The sequence below is a fragment of the Macaca fascicularis genome, chromosome 19 (assembly GCF_037993035.2).
Source record: "Macaca fascicularis isolate 582-1 chromosome 19, T2T-MFA8v1.1".
NCBI lineage: Eukaryota > Metazoa > Chordata > Mammalia > Primates > Cercopithecidae > Macaca > Macaca fascicularis.
In genome coordinates, this window is record NC_088393.1 from 18,159,270 (window position 1) to 18,185,465 (window position 26,196).

The 26,196-nt window shown below is 53.5% G+C and overlaps 2 protein-coding genes across 10 annotated transcripts in view; both read right to left on the minus strand.

The window, feature by feature from the left end:
• Positions 1 to 630: 630 nt before the first annotated feature.
• Positions 631 to 6,058, minus strand: INSL3 (insulin like 3). The gene is made up of 2 exons (XM_005588399.5): positions 5,856 to 6,058; positions 631 to 1,177 (listed from the first exon to the last, which is right to left on the minus strand). Exons 1-2 carry the CDS (start codon positions 6,043 to 6,045, stop codon positions 972 to 974), a joined length of 396 nt encoding a protein of 131 aa, XP_005588456.3. The 5' UTR covers positions 6,046 to 6,058; the 3' UTR covers positions 631 to 971.
• A 5,017-nt stretch (positions 6,059 to 11,075) lies between these two features.
• JAK3 (Janus kinase 3) overlaps positions 11,076 to 26,196 on the minus strand; it is a 32,059-nt gene continuing 16,938 nt past the window's right edge. For all 9 annotated transcript variants that reach the window (XM_045380804.3, XM_045380805.3, XM_074026361.1 and 6 more), the window contains 17 exons: positions 25,956 to 26,113; positions 24,791 to 24,902; positions 23,748 to 23,934; positions 22,546 to 22,673; positions 22,215 to 22,346; positions 21,415 to 21,499; positions 20,121 to 20,248; positions 18,932 to 19,064; positions 18,701 to 18,852; positions 18,420 to 18,570; positions 16,632 to 16,771; positions 16,361 to 16,550; positions 15,529 to 15,653; positions 15,076 to 15,248; positions 14,366 to 14,483; positions 13,947 to 14,057; positions 11,076 to 11,871 (listed from right to left, as the gene is read on the minus strand). In XM_045380804.3, coding sequence (XP_045236739.2) covers positions 11,704 to 11,871; positions 13,947 to 14,057; positions 14,366 to 14,483; positions 15,076 to 15,248; positions 15,529 to 15,653; positions 16,361 to 16,550; positions 16,632 to 16,771; positions 18,420 to 18,570; positions 18,701 to 18,852; positions 18,932 to 19,064; positions 20,121 to 20,248; positions 21,415 to 21,499; positions 22,215 to 22,346; positions 22,546 to 22,673; positions 23,748 to 23,934; positions 24,791 to 24,902; positions 25,956 to 26,113 — 2,391 coding nt within the window. In that variant the 3' untranslated portion in view covers positions 11,076 to 11,703. The remainder of the gene's footprint in view (positions 11,872 to 13,946; positions 14,058 to 14,365; positions 14,484 to 15,075; positions 15,249 to 15,528; positions 15,654 to 16,360; positions 16,551 to 16,631; positions 16,772 to 18,419; positions 18,571 to 18,700; positions 18,853 to 18,931; positions 19,065 to 20,120; positions 20,249 to 21,414; positions 21,500 to 22,214; positions 22,347 to 22,545; positions 22,674 to 23,747; positions 23,935 to 24,790; positions 24,903 to 25,955; positions 26,114 to 26,196) is intronic.

The following is a 26,196-nucleotide window of genomic DNA, read 5'->3' on the forward strand; positions in this document are numbered from 1 at the left end:
GAATCCAATGACTGGGCCAGGTGCAGTGGCTCACGCCTGTAATCTCAACGCTTTGGGAGGCCGAGGTGGGCAGATCACCTGAGTTCAGGAGTTCAAGACCAGCCTGGCCAACATGGTGAAACCCCGTCTCTACTACAAATGCAAAAATTAGCCGGGTGTGGTGGCGGGCGCCTGTAATCCCAGCTACCTTGGAGGCTGAGGTGGGAGGATCACTTGAGCCCAGGAGTTGGAGGCTTCAGTGAGCTATGATTATGCCACTGCACTCCAGCCTGGGCGACAGAGTGAGACCCTGTCTGGAAAAAAAAAAAAAAAAAGACCAGTGTGTTTTGTGATGATCATTTTCAGACGTTTGTTTTGTGTCTAATGTCCTGCCATTCTAAGTCCTCAATGCTAAGGACTCCCATGGACCTTGGTAGAGACCTCGGCTCAAGTCCTGCACTTAACCCTTCCCTCCCTGGGTGACCTTGGCAAGCAGCCCTCACCCTGGGCCTCAGTTTCCCCACTTTGCGTCGCAATGCCTCTCAGTTATCAAGCTCCTGGAAGTGCCAGTGGGTCTGTGGCTGCTGGGGGACAAGCCCACACAGGGACTGACTGAGGCTTTTCCCTTTTTCTAGAGAAAATGCAGGAAGCTGCTTTGGGTCGTTTATTTACTAGGAGACAGCAAGAAGGGGTGTTACACATGCAGGGAGTGGAGCGTCTGCGGCGCCTGTGGAGTAAAGACATTTGGCTCTCAGTGTCCAGCATCTGTGAAAGTGGGGATCCTCCAAGCCAGGGCTAGGGTGTGATTTATTCTGCAGTTGACTCCACAGGCTGCAGGTGGCATTGGTCTGGGGTAGATAGTGAGCACCCCATCCCAGGAGGTAATCAAAAGCTTGCAGACACGAGACTTTATGGTGCTGTGTGGCCTCAGGAGCTCACCAGACCAGACCCTCTGGGCCTCAGGCCACTCTGAGGCTGCACCCAAGGAGGAATCAGTAGGGACAGAGGGTCAGCAGATCTTGTTGGGTACACCCACTGAGGCAGCAGTAGTGTGCAGGGTTGGTGGCAGCTGCACGGTGGTGGCGGTGATGGTGAGAAGTCTGGGGCAGGGGCTGCAGGCCAGGTCCCAGCACAGGGTTGCTGTCGGTCACCAGCCCATGGAGCAGATGTCGTCTCTCCAGCCACTGCAGCAACTCACCTGGGGACAGAGTGAAACTCAACTGGAACGGAAATGACAGAGGACACGCTACCCCATGCTGCATGTGCACAAATGCACACACATCCCACTGAGTGACCCACCAAACACGCATCATGCATGCAAATAAAAAGTGAGTACTGGCTGGGCGCAGTGGTTTACACCTGTAATCCCAGCACTTTGGGAGGCCAAGGTGGGTGGATCACAAGGTCAGGAGTTCGAGACCATCCCGGCTAACATGGTAAAACCCCATCTCTACAAAAAAAAAAAAAACAAATACAAAAACAGCCGGCGTGGTGGCGGGCGCCTGTAGTCCCAGCTACTCGGGAGACTGAGGCAGGAGAATGGCATGAACCCGGGAGGAGGAGCTTGCAGTGAGCTGAGATCCCACCACTGCACTCCAGGCTGGGCAACAGAGCGAGACTCCATCTCAAAAAAAAAAAAAAAAGAAAAGAAAAGTGAGCACTGGCCAGGCGCAGTGGCTCACGCCTGTAATCCCAGCACTTTGGGAGGCCGAGGTAGGCATATCACTTGAAGTCAGGAGTTGGAGATCAGCCTGGCCAACATGGTGAAAACCTGTCTCTACTAAAAAATACAAAAATTAGTCAGGTGTGGTGGTGGGCGCCTGTAATCCCAGCTACTCGGGAGGCTGAGGTGGGAGAATCACTTGAACCCAGGAGGTGGAGGTTGCAGGGAGCTGGGATCGTGCCATTGCACTCCAGCCTAAGCGACAAGAATGAAACTCTGTCTCAAAAAAAAAAAAAGGCACTTATTAAGCGCCTACTGTACACCAGGCACCTGGTTAATCCTCTCATCCACTCAACTCATGTCCACACTCACATCCCCAGCTGCGTGTGTCCCCATATGCCACCTGAGTGCTCCAAGCCCTGCCCAGGGAGTGTCAGGGGTCTTGGAGCTACAGATGGTGTCAGTTTCCCCAACAGGTCCGAGGGTCCATGAGGCACCCAGAGCAGGTCAGAGACCCGCCCACAGACTCCTCATGGCACAGAGACGTGCAGGGGTGTGCATGTGTCTATGGGTCCACCTCCTGGTCACCCATGCATGTATGGTGGACCCACAGACACACACACACCCCTATGTGGACACACCCTTGCAGACCCCCTCTCCTGGATCCCTAACGCCCCAAGTGGAGTGGCACACAGAGGTATGTGGACACACGTTAACACATCTGCACAAACTCGTCTTCTATACCGGCACCAGGGCCAGGACTAGGGTACGGAGAGGGAAGCATGAAGCCATCAGGATACTTTTTTGAGGCCAGGCACCGTGGCTCACACCTGTCATCCTAGCATTTTGGGAAGCCTAGGTGGTGCGTGGCTTGAGCCCAGGAGTTCATGACCAGCCTGGGCAATACGGCAAAACCTCGTCTCTGCAGAAAATACAAAAATTAGCCAGGCATGGTGGTGCGTGCCTGTAGTCCCAGCTACTTGGGAGGCTGAGGTGGGAGGATCACGTGAGCCTGGGAAGGCAAGGCTGCAGTGACCCGAGATCATGCCACTGCACTCCAGCCTGGGTGAGAGAGCAAGACTGTCTCAAAAGAAAGAGAAGAAAAAAAAAGGACTTATGAAAATTTAGAGGGTTGTTTACCCCCTAGCCAATCTGCGGTTTACAATTGACACCAGTGGTTCTCAAACTAGGGTGATTTTGTTTCCAGGGTATACTTGTCTGGGGACAGTTTTGGATGTCACAACTTGGGTGGGGTGTGAGGCTATTCATGGCATTAGGGGGCAGAAGACGAAGATGTTATCTAACACCCTACAATATACAGGACGGCCCCTCTACCATACACATCCCCAAATGTCAGCGTCAGCTTTTTTTTTTTTGAAATGGAGTCTTGCTCTAGCACCAGGCTGGAGTGCAGTGGCATGATCTTGGCTCACTGCAACCTCCACCTCCCGGGTTCAAGTGATTGTCCTCCCTCAGCCTCCTGAGTAGCTGGGACTACAGGCACGCACCACAACTCCCAGTTAATTTTTGTATTTTTAGCAGAGACGGAGTTTCACCATGTTGGCCAGGATGATCTCAATCTCTGGACCTCATGTTCTGCCCACCTGGGTCTCCCAAAACGCTGGGATTACAGGCGTGAGCCACTGCACCCAGCCAGCATTAGTTTTTTTAAATAAAATAGAGATGGGGTCTCCCTATGTTGGCCAGGCTGCTTTTGAACCCCTGGGTTCAAGTGACTTCCCTGCCTCAACCTTCCAAAGTGTTGGGATTACAGATGTGAGGTCGGGAGTTCAAGACCAGCCTGACCAACATGGAGAAACCCCTTCTCTACTAAAAGCACAAAATTAGCCAGGCGTGGTGGCACGTGCCTATATAATCCCTACTACTCGGGAGACTGAAGCAGGAGAATCGTTTGAACCCGGGAGGCAGAGGTTGTGGTGAGCTGAGATCGTGCCATTGCACTCCAGCCTGGGCAACAAGATCGAAACTCTGTCTCAGAAAAACAAAACAAAACAAAACAAAAAAAACTTTGTGGCCAGGCCTTGTAATTCAAGCCTTTGGGAAGCTAAGGCGACCAGACTGCCTGAGCTCAGGAGTTTGAGACCAGCCTAGGCAACATGGTGAAACCCCTATCGCTACTAACAATAGAAAAAGTAGCCAAACATGGTGACATGTGCCTATAGTCCCAGCTACTCAGGAGGCTGAGGTGGGTGGATTGCTTGAGCCTGGGAGGCAGAGGTTGCAGTGAGCCGAGATCACGCCACTACACTCCAGCCTGGGTGACAGAGCAAGACCCTGTCTCAAAATATAATAATAATAATAATAATAATTTTTCTTTTTTTGAGATAAGGGTATCTGTCTCAGGCTGAGTCTCATATTGCCCAGGTTGGTCTCAAACTCTCGGCCTCAAATGATCCTCCCTCCTCTGCCTCCTGAGTAGCAGGGATTACAGGTGTGAGCCACCATGTCCAGCAAGATAAGTATTTTAATGCAATACTTTTAAAATCAAATTTAAAATATTTGTAAAAAGGCCAGGCATGGTGGCTCACTTTTGTAATCCCAACACTTTGGGAGGCCAAGGTAGGGCAGATCACTTAGGGTCAGGAGTTCAAGACCAGCCTGGCCATCACAGTGAAACCCTGTCTCTATTAAAGATACAAAAACTAGGCCGGGTGCAGCGGCTCATGCCTATAATCTCAGCACTTTGGGAGGCCGAGGCAGGCAGATCACCTGAGGTCAGGAGTTCAAGACCAGCCTGGCCAACATGGTGAAACCTCATCTCTACTAAAAATACAAAAAAGTCAGCGGGGCATGGTGGTGGGTGGCCTGGGCAGTGGTCTGTAATCCCAGCTACTCAGGAGGCTGAGGCAGGAGAATTGCTTGAACTCAGGAGGCAGAGGTTGCAGTGAGCTAAGATCATAGCACTGCACTCCAGCCCAGATGACAGAGCGAAATTCCATCTCAAACAAACAAATACAAAAATTAGCCCGGTGTGATGGTGCGTACCTGCATTCCCAGCTACTCTGGAGGCTGAGGCAGGAGAACGGCATGAACCCAGGAGGCGGAGCTTGCAGTGAGCTGAGATCCCGCCACTGCACTCCAGCCTGGGCGACAGAGTCGAGACTCCGTCTCAAAAAAATAAAAAATAAATAAAATAATAATAATAATAATAATAAAATAAAATAATTGTAAAAAGCAATACTTTCCCAAAGCAATACTTTTAAATATCTTTAAGGCTGGACACAGTGACTCACATCCCTAATCCCAACACTTTGGAAGGTCAAGGTGGGAGGATTATTTGAGCTCAGGAGTTTGAGACCAGCCTGGGCAACAGAGTGAGACTCCCTCTCTACAAAAAAGGAAAAAAAATTAGCTGGGCATGGTGGCAGCACCTGTAACCCAGCTACTCCGAGGCTGAGGCAGGAAGATCGTTTGAGCTGGGGAGGTTGAGCCTGCAGTGAGCCAAGATCACACCACTGCACTCCAGCCTGGGCGACAGAGTGAGACCCTGTCTCGAAAAACAAACAAACAAACAAAGCAAAATTAAGGCAAAAATTCATGAAGATCAAAATACAGAAATTTTAAAGACAGGATCTCATCGTGTACTTGCAAGAGCCTACCTCTCCTACCTCACACTGTTTCTGGCCCCTCAGGGGACTCATGCTCCAGGGACTTTCTTTCTTTCTTCTTCTTCTTCTTTTTTTTTTTTTGAGATGGAGTTTCACCCTGTTGCCCAGGCTGGAGTGCAATGGCATGATCTCAGCCCACTGCAACCTCTGCCTTCCTGGTTCAAGCGATTCTCCTGCCTTGGCCTCCCAAGTAGCTGGGATTACAGATGTACACCATTACACCCGGCTAATTTTTTTTTTTCATTATTTTTAGTAGAGATGGGGTTTCACCATGTTGGCCAGGCTGGTCTGGAACTCCTGACCTCAGGGGATCCGCCTGCCTCAGCCTCCCAAAGTGGTGGGATTACAGGCACAAGCCACCGCGCCTGGCTAATGGCTCCGGGGACTTTCACACGCAGGTTCACACACACTCCAGTGGGGATCCATGATCTGTGCACGCAGCCGGCAGGTGAGCCCTGGGCACACGCATGCAAGCCTACCCACCTGCCCTGCACGTGTGCACCTGCGCCTGCGTGCACCTGCGCCTGCGTGCACCTGCCCCACCTCAGCTTCCCAGAGCGCTGCCCCTGCCCGTCCCCACTCACGGTCGCCTCCTGCTGCAGGCCTCCTGGCCTCCGTGGACCAGCGGGGGCCCCCGCACACGCGCACCAGCGCGCGCACGAAGTGGTGGCCGCACAACTTCTCAGGCATCTCTGGGGTGGGCGCGGGGCCCAACGCAAACACCAGGGCAGGGCCCAGCAGCACCAGCGCCCAGGCAGGCAGACGGGGGTCCATGGCGGTGGGTGGCGCCTAGGCCAAGCGGGGACCCCCTTTATAGGCGCCTGGGACGCCCCAGCTGGGGGCCTTGGAGAAGGGACAGAACATTCTTCAGGACCGCCCAGGAAGAAGGCCAAGGGTGGGGTTAGTGCCAGGGCCTTTCTCCCAGGGCCAGGGCCTTGGATGTACTTCTCCCAGAGGGAGCACTGGGCAATGAGTCTTTCTTTTTTCTTTTTTTTTTTTCTTCTTCTTCTTTTTTTTTTTTTTTTTCTTCTTTTTTTTTTTTTCTTCTGAGATGGAATCTGGCTCTGTTGCCCAAGTTGGAGTGCAGTGACTTGATCTCAGCTCACTGCAACTTCTGACACCCGGGTTCAAGAGATTCTCCTGCCTCAGCCTCCTAAATAGCTGGGATTACAGGTGCACACCACCATGCCCGGCTAATTTTTTTTTTTTTTTTTAGTAGAGACTGGGGTTTGCCATGTTGTCCAGGCTGGTCTCCAACTCCTGACCTCAAGCAATCCGTCTGACTTGGCCTCTCAAAGTGCTGGGATTACAGGCATGAGCTGTGTCTGGACTATTATTACTTTTATTATTATTATTGAGACAAAGTCTTGCTCTGTCGCCCAGGCTGGAGTGCAGTGACGCAGGTTCAAGTGATTCTCCCACCTCAGCCTCCCACGTAACTGGGGTGACAGGCGTGAGCCACCAGGCCCAGCCGCCTATTTTTACGTTTTATTTTTGAGATGAGGTCTTGCTCTGTCACTCTGGCTGGAGTACAGTGGCGTGATATGGGCTCATTGCCACCTCCCTGTCCCTGACTCAAGCAATTCTCCTGCCTCAGCCTCCTGAGTAGCTGGGACTACAGGCCCACGCCACCACACCCAGCTAACTTTTTGTATTTTTTTGTAGAGATGGGGTTTCGCCATGTTGCCCAGGCTGGTCTCAAACTCCTGGACTCAAGTCATCTTCCCGCCTCGGCCTCCGAAAGTCCTGGGAGAAGCGAGAGCCACCACACCAGGCTATTTATTCATTTTTGACATAGGGTCTCTCTGGGTTGGACTGTAATGGCAGGATCATAGCTCACTGTAACCTCGTTCCCCTGGGCTCAAGCCATCCTTCAGCCTCTGCCTCCTGAGTAGCTGGGACTACAGGCCTGCAATACAATGCCCAGCTAATTGTTAAATTTTTTAATTTTTATTTTTATCTTTTTTTTTTTTTTTTGAGACGGAGTCTCGCTCTGTCGCCCAGGCTGGAGTGCAGTGGCGTGATCTCAGCTCACTGCAAGCTCTGCCTCCCAGGTTCACGCCATTCTCCTGGCTCAGCCTCCTGAGTAGCTGGAATAACAGGCGCCCACCACTACGCCCGGCTAATTTTTCTATTTTTAGTAGAGTCGGGTTTCACTGTGTTAGCCAGGATGATCTCGATCTCCTGACCTTGTGATCCGCCCGCCTTGGCCTCCCAAAGTGCTGGGATTCCAGGCGTGACCCACCGCGCCAGGCACTTTTTTGTATTTTTAGTAGAGATGGGGTTTCACCGTGTTAGCCAGGATGGTCTCGATCTCCTGACCTCGTGATCCGCCCACCTCGGCCTCCCAAAGTGCTGGGATTACAAGTGTGAGCCACCGCGCCCAGTCTATTTTTAGACAGAGTCTCGCTCTCCCAGGCTGCGGAATCCAGCCACTCCCAGGCTGGAGTGCAGTGGTGCGATCTCGACTCACTGCAACCTTTGCCTCCTGGGTTCAAGCGATTCTCCTGCCTCAGCCTCCTGAGTAGCTGGAATTATAGGTGCCCACCACCACGCCTGGCTAATTTTTGTATTTTTAGCAGAGACGGGGTTTCACCGTGTTGGCCAGGCTGGTCTCAAACTCCGACCTCAAGTGATACACCCACCTCAGCCTCCCAAAGTGCTGGGATTAAGGCGTGAACCACCGTGCCCAGCCATTTTTAATTTTTTAATTGTAGAGGTGGGGGTCTTGCTATGTTACCCAGGCTCATCTAGAACTCAAGTGGTCCTCCCTACTCAGCCTTCCAAAATGCTGGGATTACAGGTGTGAGGCACCACACACAGCCAAGTCTTCCCTATTGTCTTAACCATTTTAAAGAGATGAAATAGATCAACTGAAAAATAATAATCCTGCATTTTCTGGGGGGGAGGGGGGAAGAGAGCAGGCATCTTCCAAGACCAGCAATGTTCAGAATTTTGTTGTTTCTATTACTGTACAAATAAGAAAACTGAGGCACACAGGCCAGACACAGTGGCTCACACCTGTAATCCAAGCACTTTGGGAAGATGGGGCGAGTAGATCACTTGAGGTCAGGAGTTCGAGACCAGCCTGTCCAATATGGTGAAACCCTGTCTCTACTAAAAATAAAAAACTAGCCAGGTGTGGTGGCGCGTGCCTATAATCCCAGCTACTCGGGAGGCTGAGGCAGGAGAATCGCTTGAACCCAGGAGGCGGAGATTGCAGTGAGCCGAGATTGCACCGCTACACACCAGCCTGGGGGACAGAGATTCTGTCTCCTCACTAGAAAAAAAGAAAGAAAAGAAAAAGAAAAAAAGAAAGAAAAGAAAACTGAAGCACAGAGAAAGGACCTTAAACTTGCCCAAGGTCACAGGAGGCCGAGCAGAGCCCAGGTCTTCTCAAGGCGCCTGACACGCAGGACTGGGGGTGTCTCATCCAAAACACTGTCTCCCCAACACGGTGGTCCCCTCTGGGTGAGCAGGGGCTGGGGGAGCCAGAATAGAGCAGGATTTATTTGTTCAGCGGATGCTTGGCCCCAGCTTCCTGCCTAGGGGGTCTTATAGCTTTGTTTTATAGGAGGGAATCTGAAGCTGAGAGAGGGAAGGATGACCCGAGGCAGGAGAGAACCTGGGCTGGAACTCTGGTCTTACTTGACCACAGAGCAGCTCCCTCCCCATTTCTACCAAATTAGGGGATTCTCTGGGGCTACGAGAGTAGGGACAGAGATCTCTCTCTCTCTCTCCGAGTCTCTCTCGGCCTTCATCTCTCAGTTTCCTTCTGTCTGTCTGTCTCTTTCCACATCTTTCTTTTTATTGAAACGGAATCGCTCTGTCGCCCAGGCTGGAGTGCAATGGCATGATCTCAGCTCACTGCAACCTCCACCTCCCAGTTTCAAGCAATTCTCCTGCCTCAGCCTCCTGAGTAGCTGGGATTGCAGGCATGTGCCAGCACACCAGGCTCATTTTTGTATTTTTAGTAGAGACAGTTTCGCCATGTTGGCCAGGCTGGTCTCAAACTCCTGACCTCAAGTGATCCTCCTGCCTTGGCCTCCCAAAGTGCTGGGATTACAGACGTGAGCCACTGAACCTGGCCACTCTCCACATCTTTCCAGCAGTTATGAGGTGCACATGACGGGGGCCGGTGTGGGGGAGGTGGCCTAGCCCCAGTGATGTTGGTCCCCTCTCCACAGCCTCACTCCCCCAACCTGGCCTTGTCCTCTGACCACTGGGAGAGCAGCCTGTTCCTTCCCCACCCACAGAGAGCCTGTAATCAGCTCCCCCAGGCTGCAGCCAAGGCCAGCAGCTGGGCCTGGGAGTGAGGGGGCTCTGTCCTCGAGGGCTCCAGCCAAGCCCTACCCAGTGGTCCTCCTCCACCAGCCTGCCCTGGGGCCCCCACAGTGGCTCCCTGAGAGGTCTCTGGCCCACAGCCCTAACCACATGCCTCCCAGCTCACACACCCTCTGAGGCTCCCCATCGCCCCAAGTCCAGCACAAACCATCGTTTCCACTGAATTCCTTTATTCAGTCAACAAACCCTCCCAGAGCCCCCTCTGCGTTGAGGCCTCAAGGAACCCTGAGGTCAGGGGAGACAGCTGGACACAGACACTTCCCCAACTCCAGGGTCACAGTGGGGCTGGAGGGAAGGACAGGGGTGCAAGAGTGGTGGGGGTATATGAGGGAAGGCTGCAAGGATGTGGTAGCTAGAGTTTAGAGAGATGGATAAGAGTTTTCCAAGGAGCAAAAGTGGCAGAAAAGCAGCAGGAGCTTAACCTGCATGAGAATCCCTCTCACCAGTCAGAAAGTTGACCCTGCACAGCCAAGGGGTAAGCTCTGCCCATTTTGCAGGTGACGGAACTGAGACCCAGAGAGGGAAAGGAACTTGCCCACCGTCACACAGCGTAGAAGGGGCAAAACCCTAGGCTCCAATACCTGGACTCTTAACCTCCTTACTCTGAGCCTTCTCACACTTGGCATGCTGTTCCCTCTGCCAGGAATGCCTTTCCTTCCCTTGACTTCGTGAAAAGTTCCTGCCAGGTTTGGTGTCATCCCTTTGTGCCCCTTGTAGGGTGAGGACAGAAGGGGTCCCATTGGACAGGTGGGAAAACTGAAGCCCTGGGATGCTCAGGTACCATTAGGGTGGACTGGGACCCCAGCCCCTCCTGCCCCCTTACAGGACACCAAAGAGATACACGGGCTACCCCAAAAGACAGAGTCCCAGCCAGGGCAACAGCTCTTGTCCTTGGCTTCCTCCAGAGAAACAAGAGATCGGGGAGCAGAAGTCAGATCATATACATTTAAAGCTACATGAATGTCCCCATTGAAAATAAGACAGGAAACTCAAAACTGGGTGCCTGTAGTCCCAGCTATTTGGGAGGCTGAGGCAGAAGGATCACTGTAGCCCAGGAGTTCAAGACCAGCCTGGGCAACATAGCAAGATCCTGTCTCTTTTTTTTTTTTTTTTTTTTTTTTTTTTTTTTTGAGACGGAGTTTCGCTCTGTCACCCAGGCTGGAGTGCAGTGGCCGGACCTCAGCTCACTGCAAGCTCCGCCTCCCGGGTTCCGGTCATTCTCCTGCCTCAGCCTCCCGAGTAGCTGGAACCACAGGCGCCCGCCACCTCGCCCGGCTAGTTTTTTGTATTTTTAGTAGAGACGGGGTTTCACCGTATTAGCCAGGATGGTCTCGATCTCCTGACCTCGTGATCCGCCCGTCTCGGCCTCCCAAAGTGCTGGGATTACAGGCTTGAGCCACCGCGCCCGGCGATCCTGTCTCTTAAAATTAATAATTATAAATTAAAAAAATAAAAGCCCGGGCGTGGTGGCTCATGCCTATTATTCCAACACTTTGGGAGGCTGAGGTGGGAGGATCACTTGAGGTCAGGAGTTTGAGATCAGCCTGGCCGTCATGGTGAAACCTCATCTCTACTGAAAATAAAAAAAATTAGCTGGGTATGGTGGTGCACACCTGTAATCCCAGCTACTCAGGAGGCTGAGGCAGGAGAATCGCTTGAACCTGGGAAGCAGAGGTTGCACCGAGCCGAGATCGCACCACTGCACTCCACCCTGGGTAACAGAGCGAGGCTCTGTCTCAAAAATAAAAATAAGAATAAAAAGAGAGAGAGAGAGAAAAGGAAACTCAGGGGGCCAGGGCTTGAGGGGATAGGAAGATGGGAGGGTCTTAAATTTGGTTCCTTGCTTCTTTGGACCAGGACTCAGAGAACGTCACTGGCACATCTGCCAATCTGTCTTGAATCTTAACAGATTGCAAAGGCCACAGGTTATTCCACAAGCCACGGGAGCCCGCCAAATGCAATGTCATGGGGGTGTTCCTGAAGTAGAGGACCCTTATAAAGCCTCTGAGGCCCAGAGAGGGGCAGCTCCCTGTCTAAGGTCACACAGCCAATCAACAGAGACCTAATCCAGAGGTCTGCCGGCAAGAGCTATAAAAAGGACAGGGAGTGTGGTTTGCCCTCTGGGTGAGCAGTGAAGGCGTGAGTCTCACACCCCCGGCTTCCGCTCCATAGCATGTCCAGCTGGGGGCCCAGGGTGCTGAATGATGGGCGGTCCTGTGGGGTAGGGGCCCAGCACAGCTTCATGAGCTCGTGAACCTGAGGAGTGGGGGACAGAGAATGGGGTCATGCCTGAGCAATCAGAAGGACACGACTCCCATTCAGTGTATTTGTTTTTGTTTTTTTTGAGACGGAGTCTAGCTCTGTTGTCCAGTCTGGAGTGCAATAGCATGATCTTGGCTCACTGCCACCTCCACCTCCCGGGTTCAAGCAATTATCCTGCCTCAGCTTCCCAAGTAGCTGGGATTACAGGTGCGTGCCACCACGCCCCGCTAGTTTTGTATTTTTAGTAGAGACGGGGTTTCACCATGTTGGCCAGGTTGGTCTCAAACTCCTGACCTCAGGTGATCCACCTGTCTCGGCCTCTCAAAGTGCTTGGATTATAGGCATGAGCCACCACACTCAGCCCCATTCAGTTTTAAAACACAAATTAATTTCCATCCCATCTCTGCTCCAAAACCTCCCATGGCTCCCTAGGGATTTTATTTATTTATTTATTTATTTATTTGAGACAAAGTTTCGCTCTTGTTGCCCAGGCTGGAATGCAGTGGTGCGATCTCGGCTTACTGCAACCTCTGCCTCCTGGGTTCAAGTGATTCTCCTGCCTCAGCCTCCCAAGTAGCTGGGATTACATGCACACACCACCATACCTGGCTAAGTTTGTATTTTTAGTAGAGACGGGGTTTCATCATGTTGGTCAGGCTGGTCTTGAACTCCTGACCTCATGTGATCCACTCGCCTCGGCCTCCCAAAGTGCTGGGATTACAGGCATGAGCCACCGCACCCAGCCCCTATGGATCTTAGAACACACTTCTTTCAAGACCACCCTGACCAACATGGAGAAACCCCATATTAACTAAAAAGAAAAAGAAAAAAAATTAGGCCGGGCGCGGACGCTCACGCCTGTAATCCCAGCACTTTGGGAGGCCGAGGCGGGCAGATCATGAGGTCAGGAGATTGAGACCATCCCGGCTAACACAGTGAAACCCCGTCTCTACTAAAAATACAAAAAATTAGCCAGGTGTGGTGGCAGGCGCCTGTAGTCCCAGCTACTTGGGAGGCTGAGGCAGGAGAATGGCATGAACCCGGGAGGCGGAGTTTGCAGTGAGCCAAGATTGCGCCACTGCACTCCAGCCTGGGTGACAGAGTGAAACTCCGTCTCAAAAAAAAAAAAAGAAAAAAAAAATAGCTGGGCGTGGTAGCGTGCGCCTATAATCCCAGCTACCTGGGAGTCTAAGGCAGAAGAATTGCTTGAACCTGGGAGGTGGAGGTTGCAGTGAGCCGAGATCACGCCATTGCACTCCAGCCTGGGCAAGGAGAGCGAAACCCTGTCTCAAAAAACAAACAAACAAACAAAAAACACCTCTCTCCTGATGCCCTCCTTCGCTCATCTCCATCCCTCCTTGCCTCATTTGTTCCAGGCAGTCACACCTGCCTCCATCGCACTGGTGCTTAAAGGCACCCAGCTCATTCCCTCCCCAAGGCCTTTGTCCCTTCCGTGTCTTCCACCGGAAATTTCTTCTCCTAGCTTTACTCGTGGGTAGGCTTCTCCTCCTTCCAGCATCGCCCCCGCTAAGAGGCCCTGTTTGACCACCCCCACCCCACCATTTCCCTCTGTTCATCTCTTTCAAGGCACTTACCACTACCAGAATTTTTTTTGTTTTGTTTTGTTTTGTTTTGAGACAGGGTGTCACTCTGTTGTCCAGGCTGGAGTGCAGTGGCACAATAATGGCTCACTGCAGCCTTGACCTCCTGGGCTCAAGCAATCCTCCTGCCTCAACCTCCCTAGTAGCTAAAACCACAGGTGCATGTCACCACACCGGCTAATGCTTGTATTATTGTAGAGACAGGGTCTCACTATGTTGCCCAGACTGGTTTGAACAGGAGGTGGAGGTTGTAGTGAGCTATAATTGCGCCCCAGCCTGGGCAACAGAGTGAGCCCCCATCTCTATGCTCTGACTTGCCTCACAGCAAGAGAGTAGCCAAGTGGGGGGTCAGGATCCTCATCAGCCTCACACTCTAGCCTCTCTCTCAGTCCAGAGACTCAGGCGCCAGCTGGCTTGCCCGAGACCCCGGCCCAATCTACAGACTGGGAAACTGAGGCTGGCGCTCACCTCAGCAGGGCAGGCAGGAGGCGCCGGCAGCCTCTGGCCCTCCTCCAGCAGTTCCAGGAGGCGGCAGAGGGCGGGGACATCCCGCTCACATCCCATCATCCGCAGAAACTCCTGGAGTCAAGGAGGAGCGCATGTGGTGGGGGAGGGGCCTCCGTGGGTGGAGGGGGAGGGGCCACCCGTGGGTGGAGGGGAGGGGCCACCCGTGGTGTGGGGAGGGGCCACCTGTGATGGAACGGGGAGGGGCTGCCTGCACCGTGAAGGGGTCAGAAAAGTGAGGTAGGGTCCTCCCCACTGAGGCCTATGATGCTGGGACCAGGTGACCCCATGCTAAAGAGGGACGCAGGCGCAGACAGGTTGGAGACTGGCCACGAGGGGCGTGGAGGGAGAAGGAGGCTGGGGGCCCACGGGAGCCGACTCACGGCCGAGGGGCTGCAGCTTTTGTCGCAGTAGGTGAAGAGCTCGTACAGGACGACCCCGAAGCTCCAGACGTCTGACTGGCGAGAGAAGATGTTGTCCGAGAGGGATTCGGGGGCATACCTGGAGAGGGGACAGTGAGGTCTTGAGATGCGAGGGTGGAGAAAAGACAGGAAGAGGGGGGCAGCCTTGGAATGGGGAACTGGTCAGGGTAGGTGGGGACTGTGTGCAGGTCAGTCCCGTCTCCAGGGTCTTGCTTTCCCTGGCTGTGGGATGGGCGGATTCTCCAGCTCTGGGAGGTGCCTTGGAAGAGCCAAGGGGAGGGGGCGGGGCCAGCGTGGAGGGGCGGAGATGGGGCGGAGCCAGAGTCGAGGGGGGTGGCCAGAACTAGGGGAAGGGCGGAACTAAGAGGGGCCAGCACTGAGGGGCGGAGCCAGGGTGTTGGAGGGGTGGGGCTCTTAAGTTTGGGCGGGGCGAGAGCTGAGAGAAGGGCGGGGCTAAGGCTGGGGGCAGCTGACAGCAGGGCTGCAGGAGAGGAGGAGCCAGTGCTGTTGAGGGGGCGGGGCTCTGGGGGAGTGGGAGGGGCCAAAGCTGGAGCGGAGGAAGGGCGGGGCTAAGGCTGGGGAACAAAGCGGCGGCAGAGGGCGGGGCCATGGCTGGGAGAGGAGCCAGAGCCGCGGGGAGTAGGGGCGGAGCCTGGGCGCGGGTTCCCCACCAGAAAATGGGGCTCTGGCCCGGCTCGCGGACCACGTAGTAGTCTTTGTCAAGCGGCAGCAGCTTAGCTAGGCCGAAGTCAGCGATCTTGACGTGTGCCTCGCTCTCCACCAGGATATTTCGGGCGGCCAGGTCGCGGTGCACGCAGCGGCGGGAGCCCAGGTACTCCATGCCCTGTGGGCGGGCGGTGTGAGCGTGCAGAGAGGATCCCAGGCTAATCCAGCAGGCACCCCAAGCCTGACCTGGACTCTAACCCTAACCCAGACCCCAACTCTAACCCTACCCTCGAGCCATCCTTCACTGAAGTTCTGATCCTGAACCCTAAGCCAACCCCACCACTCCCGAGACCTGGACCCCAAACTTCACTCCTCAGCCTTCACCGCGACCTCCACGCAGACCCCTGCCCAGGCCGAGCCAGCTGAATCCCCACAAGTCCCGGAGCGCCCCCTCGCACCTTGCAGATCTGCGAGGAGTAGAGCAGGAGGCGGCTGGCATCCAGGCGCGCGCGGTGCCGCTGCAGGAAGTCGCGCAAGCAGCCGCTGGGCAGGTACTCCATGACCAGCCGCAGGCTCTGGCGGCCTGGAGAAGGCAGGAGCTGTCACAGCAGGGCCCAGCTGTGCTCCTCCCCTCATTCTTCCCCCGTTTCACAGTGGGACCTTGTGTCCCTCTCGCCCTCAGTTTTGCTGACTGTAATATGGGAACCGCGACAATTACACATGGCTAATATCTCGAGTACTTTCTACAACATACATTGATGTGTTTATATATCACAGCCAGGCGTAATGGCTCACGCCTGTAATCCCTCACTTGAGGTCAGGAGATCAAGACCAGCCTGGCCAACATGGTGAAAACCCATCTCTACTAAAAATATAAAAATTAGCTGGGTGCGGTGGCACACTCCTGTAATCCCAGCTACTCGGGAGGCTGAGGCAGGAGAATCACTTGAACCTGGGAAGCAGAGGTTGCAGTAAGCCGAGATTGAGCCACTGCATTCCAGCCTGGGTGACAGAGCGAGACTCCGTCTCAAAAAAAACCAAACAAACAACAACAACAAAGTAAATATCACAATGACCCATTTTTCAGCTGGAGAAACTGAGGCTCAGAGAAGTTAAGATTGCACAACTGGTAAGGGGTAGAGTCAGGATTCAAACCTGTAACCCATGTGAATCTGGATCAATCAATAATCACGTTCCCAGCCTACCTAAAGTGGCCTGGCAGGAAGGTAAGAATGTGCACTTTGAAAAGCACCCATACGTCTCAGTTCACTCATCCGGGACCTGGCTCACCCGGGCCGTAGCTGACACCACGATACTTGACAATGAAATCACTGTGCAGTGCTTTGAGGATCTGAATCTCCCGCTGGAAGTCCCTCTGCTGGTCTGGCCCGCTGTGCTGCAGCTGTTTCACGGCCACCAGGGCACCTGTGTTGTCGCCTAGCGGGTCATAGCGGCACAGCTCCACGCTGCCAAAGTTGCCCTGGGGGATAGCAGGACTGGTGTCCAGTCATCTGGATGCTGCTCTGCCCTCTCCCACCCATCCTGGCCCTGCCCACCTTACCTTGCCCAGCTGTGAGATGTACTTGAGGTGTCTCTCCTCGAAGATCGTGGGGTCTTGGCAGGCATAGAGCTGGGCACCATTCCACAGCCCATCACGAGGTGCCAGGGCACCAGGTGTGGGGTCTGAGAGGAGCTCATAGTCTGGGATGGGGGCATGGGCAGTGGTAAGCAGCGCCTCTCATCCTGGGCCCCACTCCTGAGTTGACTTGCGGTGCAACCTCCATCTGCATATTGACCCTCTCTGTGCATTATGGCAGGGCCATTGCAAGCCAAAGGGTACCTTGTGGAGACTGGAAAAAGTTGTCTCCCACTCCATCCCAGGCAAAGGAAGCCTCCTTGTGCAGTGCACACCCTGTGCAACTCCACATGGCTACAAAGATGGAGGATATAATGAGAACTCATTTCCCCAGTTCCACTGCTATGAAATGTGGCCACATGACTGAGCTTAGGCTGATGGACAAGATATGCTGGGTGACCCTCCAGTCGTGGCCCATGGAAACCTAGTATGGGGCCCTTCACACTCTCTCTTTTATCCACAAAGGATCCAACAGAGACCCAACACCAGAGGTGAGTGCAGCCACAAGGTGAGAGGTTCCTGTGGGCCTGGATACCCTCATCGAATAAAGACTAAATATCACACTGGGTATGGTTGTGTGTGCCTGTAATCCCAGCTACTTGGGAGACTAAGCCAGGAGGATTGTTTGAGCTGGTAATTCAAGACCAGCCTAGGGCACACAGCAAGACCCCATCACAAAAAAAAAAAAAAAAAAAATCCAGCCAGGCGTGGTGGCTCACGCCTGTAATCCCAATACTGGAGGCTGAGGTGGATGGATCTTTTTGAGACTGGGAGTTTGAGACTAGCTCAGCCACCATGTCAAAACCCTGTCTTTACTAAAAAATACAAAAATGTAGCCGTGTTTGGTGGCACACCCCTGTAATCCTAGCTACTTGGGAGTCTGAGGCACAAGAATTGCTTGAACCAGGGAGGTTGCAGTGAGCCAAGATCATACCACTGCACTCCAGCCTAGGTGACAGAAGAAGATGGTGTCTCAAAAATATAAAATAAAATAAAATAAAAATGCATACAGGCATGCATCACCATGCCTGGCTAAATGTTTTTTGTTTTTTGTTTTTTGTTTTAATTTTGAGAGATGGAGTTTTGCCATGTTGCCCAGGCTGGTCTGGAACTCCTGGGCTCAAGTGATACACCTACCTATAGCTGGAACTACAGGCATGAGCCACTGCACCCAGCCAAACATTTTTTTAAAAGAATGAAATGGGCCAGGTATGGTGGTTCATGCCTGTAATCCCAGCACTTTGGGAGGCCGAGGCGGGAGGATCACTTGAGGTCAGGAGTTCGAGACCAGCCTGACCAATATGGTGAAACCCCACATCTGCCAAAAATACAAAAATTAGCTGGGCATGGTGGCATGCACCTGTAATCCCAGCTACTTGGGAGTCTGAGGCAGGAGAATCCCTTGAACCAGAGGTTCAAGGAGGCAGAGGTTGCAGTGAGCCGAGATTGTGCCACTGTACTCCAGCCTGGGCAACAGAGCAAGACTCTGTCTCAAAAATAAATAAATACATACATAAATAAAATATCATCATGTTGAAACTTGAACTGAGGGGACTGTTTGTTACAGCAGCCATTGAAGCTCACACTGACTGTCACAGTCACCAGCCCCTCCAACCTTGCCAGACACACAAGGTGTGGCCTGCTGCAAACCACACTCCTTCCCCTGGGCCTAATATGACATCACCTTCCCACCCAACCTGGCCCAGCGGGCACCTGAAGAGATGAGGCTGTTGAGGTCACGAATGACGGCTCGGAAGGAGGGCCTCTGGACTGGCTCATAGGCCATGCACTGTTGAATTAGCAGGGCCAGCTCTGTCCACTTGGGGGCTGGCAGCTGCTGCCGGTCCTCATAAAATTGGAGTTTCTGAGGGTGAGAGGAGGAGTTGGTAATTCCCAACCCACCAGACACACCCCAATCTCCCCAAACTGGATATCAGTCTACCCTTCTGTCAAAGTGGGGACTCGGAGACCGATGCCAGGTGAGAGACTCTGACCTTAGCAGGATCCAGGGCGCTGATGGGCATGGTGACGCCACTAAACACCTCCCAGACCGTGGCGCCGAAGCCCCACTTGTCAGCTTCCAAGCTAAGTGTCTGGGCCTTCCGAAGACACTCGGGAGCCACCCAGGGGATCCTGTCGGTGAGCACTGAGGGAATGGAAGTGGGATCAGGCATCCGCTTCCTTACCCTGTTCAGCCCCTCCCTCCTCCACCTCCAGGAACTTACTCTCCAGGCTTAACACAGCGGGGCTGACCCCAGGGTCACTTAGCTTGATGAAGGGCGGGCTCCCATCAGTGCCCTCCCGAGCCAGGAGCACCTTCCGGGCGGAGACATTGCCATGGGGGAGGCCTTTGTCCTCCTAAGGGGGCCAGGCATAGAGAAATGCCAGGGAGGATTTAATGAATGAAGAGTCTGTTTGGCAAACTCCTATACATCCTTCAAAGCCCATTTGGTACTGCTCAGATGGGCTTTTCCCATCTGGAGCAGGGACATGCTCCAGCATCATCCCTGACTCTTGATATCCTGTCTTGCCCCTCTAGTTCACCCCCTACACTGACCTGGCTATGTCCCTCCCCTTCTCAAACACCACCCCATCCTGTGACTCCCCAGTGCCTTTGACACAAAGTGAAGCTCCTCAACCTGGCATTCAAGGCCCTTGCTCAAGCTTCCAATGGACTTCCCTTCCACACTTGCACCCTGGTATCCTGCCAACAGAACTGCCTGATAGACCCCAGGGGATGCAACACACTATCTAGCCTGCAGGCCTTTGCCTAGGCTGTTCCCACAGCCTGACGTGCCTGCCTTCCTTTCTTCTCTTTTTTTTTTTTTTTTTTTTTTTTTTTGAGACGGAGTCTCGCTCTGTCGCCCAGCCTGGAGTGCAGTGGCCGGATCTCGGCTCACTGCAAGCTCCGCCTCCCGGGTTTACGCCATTCTCCTGCCTCAGCCTCCTGAGTAGCTGGGACTACAGACGCTCGCCACCTCGCCCGGCTATTTTTTTTTGTATTTTTTTACTAGAGACGGGGTTTCACCGGGTTAGCCAGGATGGTCTCGATCTCCTGACCTCGTGATCCGCCCGTCTCGGCCTCCCAAAGTGCTGGGATTACAGGCTTGAGCCACCGCGCCCGGCCTTTCCTTTCTTCTCTTGATGAACTTCTACTCAACCTTCAAGACCCCATCTCCAATGTTCCTTCTTCTAGGAAGACTTTCTCCATGCCCAGCCTTGTCATTCACTATAGCCCCTGACATCCATGAATGACTTGTCTTCTAGTGTTCTCACAACCTCAACCTAAAATGCCCTCCCCTTGAACATTTACCAAACTCCTATGCATACTACAGAGCCCACTCCCAATTCCTCTTCCACCCAGAGAAAGCCTTCCCTGGGAATGGAGGGTGGAGCAGGCAGAGGAGCACTCACCAGATAGTTGAGGGCGTAGGCCAGCTGTTTGACCACCTGCAGCTTCCAGCTGGCTGGCACCAGGTGGCCACGTTTTCGCAGATACGTGTCTATCGCCCCCAGGTGTACAAATTCTTGCACCATGGTGCCTGGTTGGCAGCAGGGAGAGGCAGGATTGGGTGTGTTGAGCAGGTTCTGCCAACACCCTAGCTCTCAGGGTCTCTCAAACTCTCATCTCTGTTCCCTCCCCTGCTACCTCTGTTCATCCTGTACTCACCTCTCCTCCCACCTCCATCTCTGAATGATTTGCCTGGAATGCCTGGAAGGTGCTGAGCCCTTTCTGTATCTGTATCTCACTTTTCTTTCCTTCCTTCCTTCCTTCCTTCCTTCCTTCCTTCCTTCCTTCCTTCCTTCCTTCCTTCCTTCCTTCCTTCCTTCCTTCCTTTCTCTCTCTCTCTCTTTCTTTTCTTTTTTTTCTTTCTCTTTCTTTCACAGAGTCTCACTCTGTTGCCCAGGCTGGAGTGCAGTGGCGTGATCTTGGCTTACTACAACCTCCGCCTCCCGGATTCAACCTATTCTCCTGCCTCAGCCTCCCAAGTAGCTGGAACTACAGGCGCATGCCACCACACCCAGCTGATTTTGTATTTTTAGTAGAGACAGGGTCTTGCCATGTTGACCAGGCTGGTCTTGAACTCCCGATCTCAGGTGATCCACCCGCCTTGGCTTTTCAATTACAAGCGTGAGCCACCATGCCCAGCCTTTGTATCTTACTTCTAACCCTTTGCATGTTCTGTGTCCTCTGCCTAGGACACTCCTCTTCCTTTCCTAATTCACACTTGTCCTTATCTTTCCAGCTTAGAATGCATCTGTCTGCCCACAAGCATTGCCTGACCCCCAGGCTGGCCCCGCAGGCTCTCTGATCATCCACAGTGCCCCATGCTGCCCTCCTCGCCCCTCATCACACCCTGCCTGTCACATTCTAGCCTCTGTCCCCAGCTCTTGGCCCATCCTGGACTCCCAAACAATGAAACCAAGGCTCAGAAAGGTTATGTGACCCGTGCAAAGCTGCAGAGATTAGAAAGCCAGGTTTGTCTGACTTCAGATCATTCTGGGGCTGAGTATGGGTGGGAACCTGGAGCCACTTTCTAAGCAGTGATGATGAAGAGACATAAATAAAGGGTTATGAACGTGGCCCCCATCCACGGAGGCCCAGTGTGTTGCTGGTGCTGTCATATAGAGGCTCAGAACAGAGGCGGGTAGAACAGCCTGGACTTGGGTGAGGCAGGGGTGGGGTGGGAGGGTGAGGGGCTCTCACTGTCTCCAGCCATGCACACGCCGTGGAGCAGCACGAGATGCCGGTACGACACTTGGCTCATCAAGCTCGCTGCTTCCAGGAATGACTGCGGAAGGTGGGAAGGGAGAGAAGATACGTGGGTTCCTTCCACTCCAACAATCCCAAATTTTGGGCTCACAAACCTGCCTTAGGTGAACATCTGGCCACAGTTCACCTTTGGCCCTGGAGTCTGTCATTGGTGCACACAGCACTACCATGATTTTCTGATACAGGACGGAACTTCCCACTATCATCTACCTTTTCTCTTTTTTTTTTTTTTTTTTTTTTGAGATGGAGTCTCCCTCTGTCACCCAGACTGGAGTGCAGTGGCGCGATCTTGGCTCAGTGCAACCTCCACTTCCCAGGCTCAAGCGATTCTCCTGCCTCAGCCTCCCGAGTAGCTGGGATTACAGGCATGCACCACCATGCTTGGCTGATTTTGTATTTTTAGTAGAGACGGGGTTTCTCCATGTTGGTCAGGCTGGTCTCCAACTCGCAACCTCAGATGGTCTGCCCGCCTCACCCTCCCAAAGTGCTGGGATTATAGGCGTAAGCCACTGTGCCCGGCCTAAAATTTGTAAAGATGAGATGTCGCTAGTTTGCCTAGGCTGTTCTTGAACTCCTGGCTTCAAACCATCCTCCTGCCTCAGCCTCCCAAAGTGCTGGGATTACAGGCATGAGCCACCACGCCCAGGCCCCTGTGTGTTTTTAAATTTCTCTATATCCACGACCCCCTCTCCAGCCAGCCCTGACTCCAAAAGTCTGGTCCCCACCACTCTCACCTCCATGCAGTTCTTGTGCTTAGCATCCATCACTTTTAGCAGCACCTCTGTCTTTCGGGACTCCCCATCCACCGCCTCGTGGCGACAGCCCCGGTAAATCTTGGTGAAGGATCCATGGCCCAGGTTCTCATGCTGAATGGTGAGGGGACAGCAGAAGGGGCCAGTGAGGGGGTTCCTGCAGGATCCCAGCCCAAGTGATACATAGCTGCTAGCCCCATTTTACAGATGGGAAAACCGAAGCAAGGCAAAGCTATAGCATGGGCCTGCGGCCACACATCTGAGTCTCTGGTCCATAGACTGAGGTATCGCCCCATTTCCCAGGGCCCCTTACCCACTCTAGGCTGTCAGCGGGGATCTTGTGAAATATCATCTGACTCAGCTGGCATTGGGATTGGGGCTGAACCAGGGAGGACGTGGGTGGGCTGCGACCTCTCTGGACCACGATCAAGTTGGACTTTTCTATGGGGAGAGGATGAGGGACAAAAACCAGAAATCAGCGGTGAAAAGTCCCCGAGGGTTAGCTAACTCATGCCTTAGTTTGGGGTACCTCTAGAAGCTGCCCCTGATGAAGACTCCAGGGCACATGGTTTTCTGTTGTTGTTGTTTTTGTTTTGTTGTTGCTGCTGTTGTTGAGACGGAGTCTCACTCTGTCACCCAGGCTAGGGGGGCAGTGGCGAGATCTCAGCTCACTGCAACCTCCGTCTCCCGGGTTCAAGCGATTCTCCTGCCTCAGCCTCCCGAGTAGCTGGGACTACAGGTGTGTGCCACCATGCCCGGCTAATTTTTTTTCTTTATTGAGACAGAGTCTCGCTCTGTCACCCAGGCTGGAGTGCAGTGGTGCGATCTCAGCTCACTGCAACCTCTGCCTCCCAGGGTCAAGTGATTCTCCTGCCTCAGCCTCCAGAGTAGCTGGGACTACACGTGTGTGCCACCACACCCGGCTAATTTTTGTATTTTTAGTAGAGATGGAGTTTCACCATGTTGGCCATGCTGGTCTCAAACTCCTGACCTCAAGTGATCCGTCTGCCTCAGCCCCCCAAAGTGCTGGGATTACAGACGTGAGCCATCGCACCTGGCTGGCATACGGTTTACTTCAAAGGAGATCCAGAAAGCCCTCACAGGGATTTGGGATGAGAGACAAGGAAGGAAGGAGCCCTGCAGGGCGCTTTAATGAGCAAGTGGCACTGTGGACAACCAGAGCTCAGTTCTATTAGGGATTCTGGGAGACTCTGAAGAACTCACATCTCCGAGTTGTCCCATCAGAGGGGTTTGTTGAAGAGTGAAATGCACCCAGAGCTGAGAGATGGAGAGAGACTAGGTGCAGGTGACATGGCTCACATCTAGCTGTGCCTAGATCAAGCCAGACCTAAAGGTTATATATCTCTAACTTCCTGAGCCAATAAATCACCTTTTCTTCCCTAACCCACCTTGATCTGCAGTTTCTGCCACTTGCCACCCACACAGGAGTTGTCACAGACATAGAAAGCCAGGGTCCCAGATCAGCCACTCATTTCAGGGGAGGAGGGGGCTCACCTTTGGGTCTGGGGATACAGCAGGAGGTGAGGGTCACTGTGACCCCATCTACGTGCAGCCCCCCATCCCAGCAGGCTGCCAGGAGCTCTCGAAGACTGCTGTGGGATCGGCTGAGGCCAACCAGAAAGAAGCTCCCTGTGGGGCTGCGCCGAATGAGGCAACCCTTATAATCAGGACCAAGGGGGGTCTGCAAAAGAGGAGTGAACCCTGAGTGGGAGTGAGCAACACTCTCCCTCTGAGTCCTTCTTCCTTTTTTTTCTTGGAGACGGAGTCTGGCTCTGTCGCCCAGGCTGCAGTGCAATGGCACGATCTCGGCTCACTGCAACCTCCGCCTTCCGGGTTCAAGCGATTCTCCTGCCTCAGCCTCCCGAGTAGCTGGGACTACAGGTGCGTGCCACCACGCCCAGCTAAGTTTTGTATTTTTAGTAGAGACAGGGTTTCACCATTCTGGCCAGGATGGTTTCAATCTCTTGACCTTGTGATCTGCCCACCTTGGCCTCCCAAAGTGCTGAAATTACAGGTGTGAGCCACTATGCCTGGCCTTTTTTTTTTTTTTTTTTTTTTCTTTTGAGACAGAGTCTCGCTCTGTTGCCCCAGGCTGGAGTGCAATGGCATGATCTCTGTCCACTGCAACCTCCATCTCCCAGATTCAAGCGACTCTCCTGCCTCAGCCTCCTGAGTAGCTGGGATTACAGGCTTGTGCCAACACACACAGCTAATTTTTGTATTTTTAGTAGAGACGGGGTTTCACCATGTTGGCCAGGCTGGTCTCGAACACCTGACCTCAGGTGATTTGCCTGCCTTGGCCTCCCAAAATGCTGGGATTACAGGTGTGAGCCACCATGCCCAGTCTCAGTCCTTCCTCCTAAAGCACCACAAACTCATTCCAGTCTCTAGACCTTTGAATATGCTGTTCTGTTCACTGAGGGTATCTTTTCCCTCCTATTCTTCAGGAACCAAATGCTGACTGATCTTTTAAATCTCAACTCAAATGTCACCTCCTCCAGAAAGCCCTCCACTACCCACCCTAGCCGTAGACCGACCTGTACACAGACAGTGAGGAGGAAGCTGTCAAAGTCCTGGGGGCTGCGGCGGAGAACATAGGAGCCAGGACGTGAGCCCCCAGTCTTAAGCTTGTTTATGGCAAAGTCCAGACTGTGGGGAAAGGTGAGAGGGAATGGGGAGGAGTCAGAGACAGAAGAAGACAGAGAGACCTGGGTTCAAATTCAGGTACCTCTGTAGCCCTGGGATCCTTGCCAGGTGACACTTTCCCCCCATTTATAAAATTAGCCATGGGCAGGGAGTGGTGGCTGAAGCCTATAATCCCAGCACTTTGGGCGGCTGAGGCAGGCGGATCACGAGGTCAGGAGATCAACACCTTCCTGGCTAACACGGTGAAACTCCGTGTCTACTAATGATACAAAAAATTAGCCGGGTGTGATGGCAAGCACCTGTAGTCCCAGCTACGTGGAAGGCTGAGGCAGGAGAATGGTGTGAACCCCAGGAAGTGGAGGCTGCAGTGAGCCGAGATCGTACCACTGCACTCCAGCCTGGGCAACAGAGCCAGACTCCATCTCAAAAAAAAAAAAAAAAAAATCGGCCGTAAGTCTTGGCGTCTTCCTGAGAGATTATCTGTTTGTTTGTATTAATAGAGACAGGGTCTTGCTCGGTTTGGTTGCCCAGCCTGGAGTGCAATCTCAGCTCACTGCAGCCACCAACTCCCGGGCTCAAGTGATCCTCCTGCCTCAGCCTCCAGAGTCGCTGGGACTACAGGTCAACCACCACAGCCAGCTGTTTTGTTTTTGTTTTTGTTTTTGTTTTGTTTTTTGTAGAGATGGGGTCTCTCTTGTTGCCTAGACTGGTCTCCAACTCCTGAGTTCAAACAATCCCCGCCTTGGCCCCTCAAAGTGCTGGGATTGCAGATGTGCACCACTATGCCTGGCCCTTCCTGGGAGATTAAACAAGAGGCTGTAGGTGAAGGTGGGCGACTTATCCATCTCCAGGAAATGGCCCTAGGGTCAGAGAGAGAGAGAGAGTAGTGGTCGCCCTGTGCAGCAAAAGGAATACTTCAGCTTCACTGAGCGCTGACTGTGGGGCAGGTGTGGTTTGAGCACTTGACCCCTGTCCAGGGCTCCTGGAAGGTGAGGACACTGAAGCATGGACAATCTGCGTGGCCGCAGAGGCCGGGAATGGGGGACAGGTTCTTACGTGATGGGGCCGTGGCACTGCTCTGCCACCTCCTCCAGCAGCCTCGGCGGTGCCACCTCCTTGCAGAAGAAGTGCTGGGAGTCTGTGGTCAGCCGGAAGTAGCCGTCCACGAGCGCCACGAAAGACAGAGCCTCGGGCAGCCCCGGGAACTCCGCCTCCTGCGAGGGACAAGCGTCAGAGCCCAGTGCAACCGGAGGGTGCCGGTCCCGCCCTCGGGGTAAGGCTGGAGGGGAGGGGGATC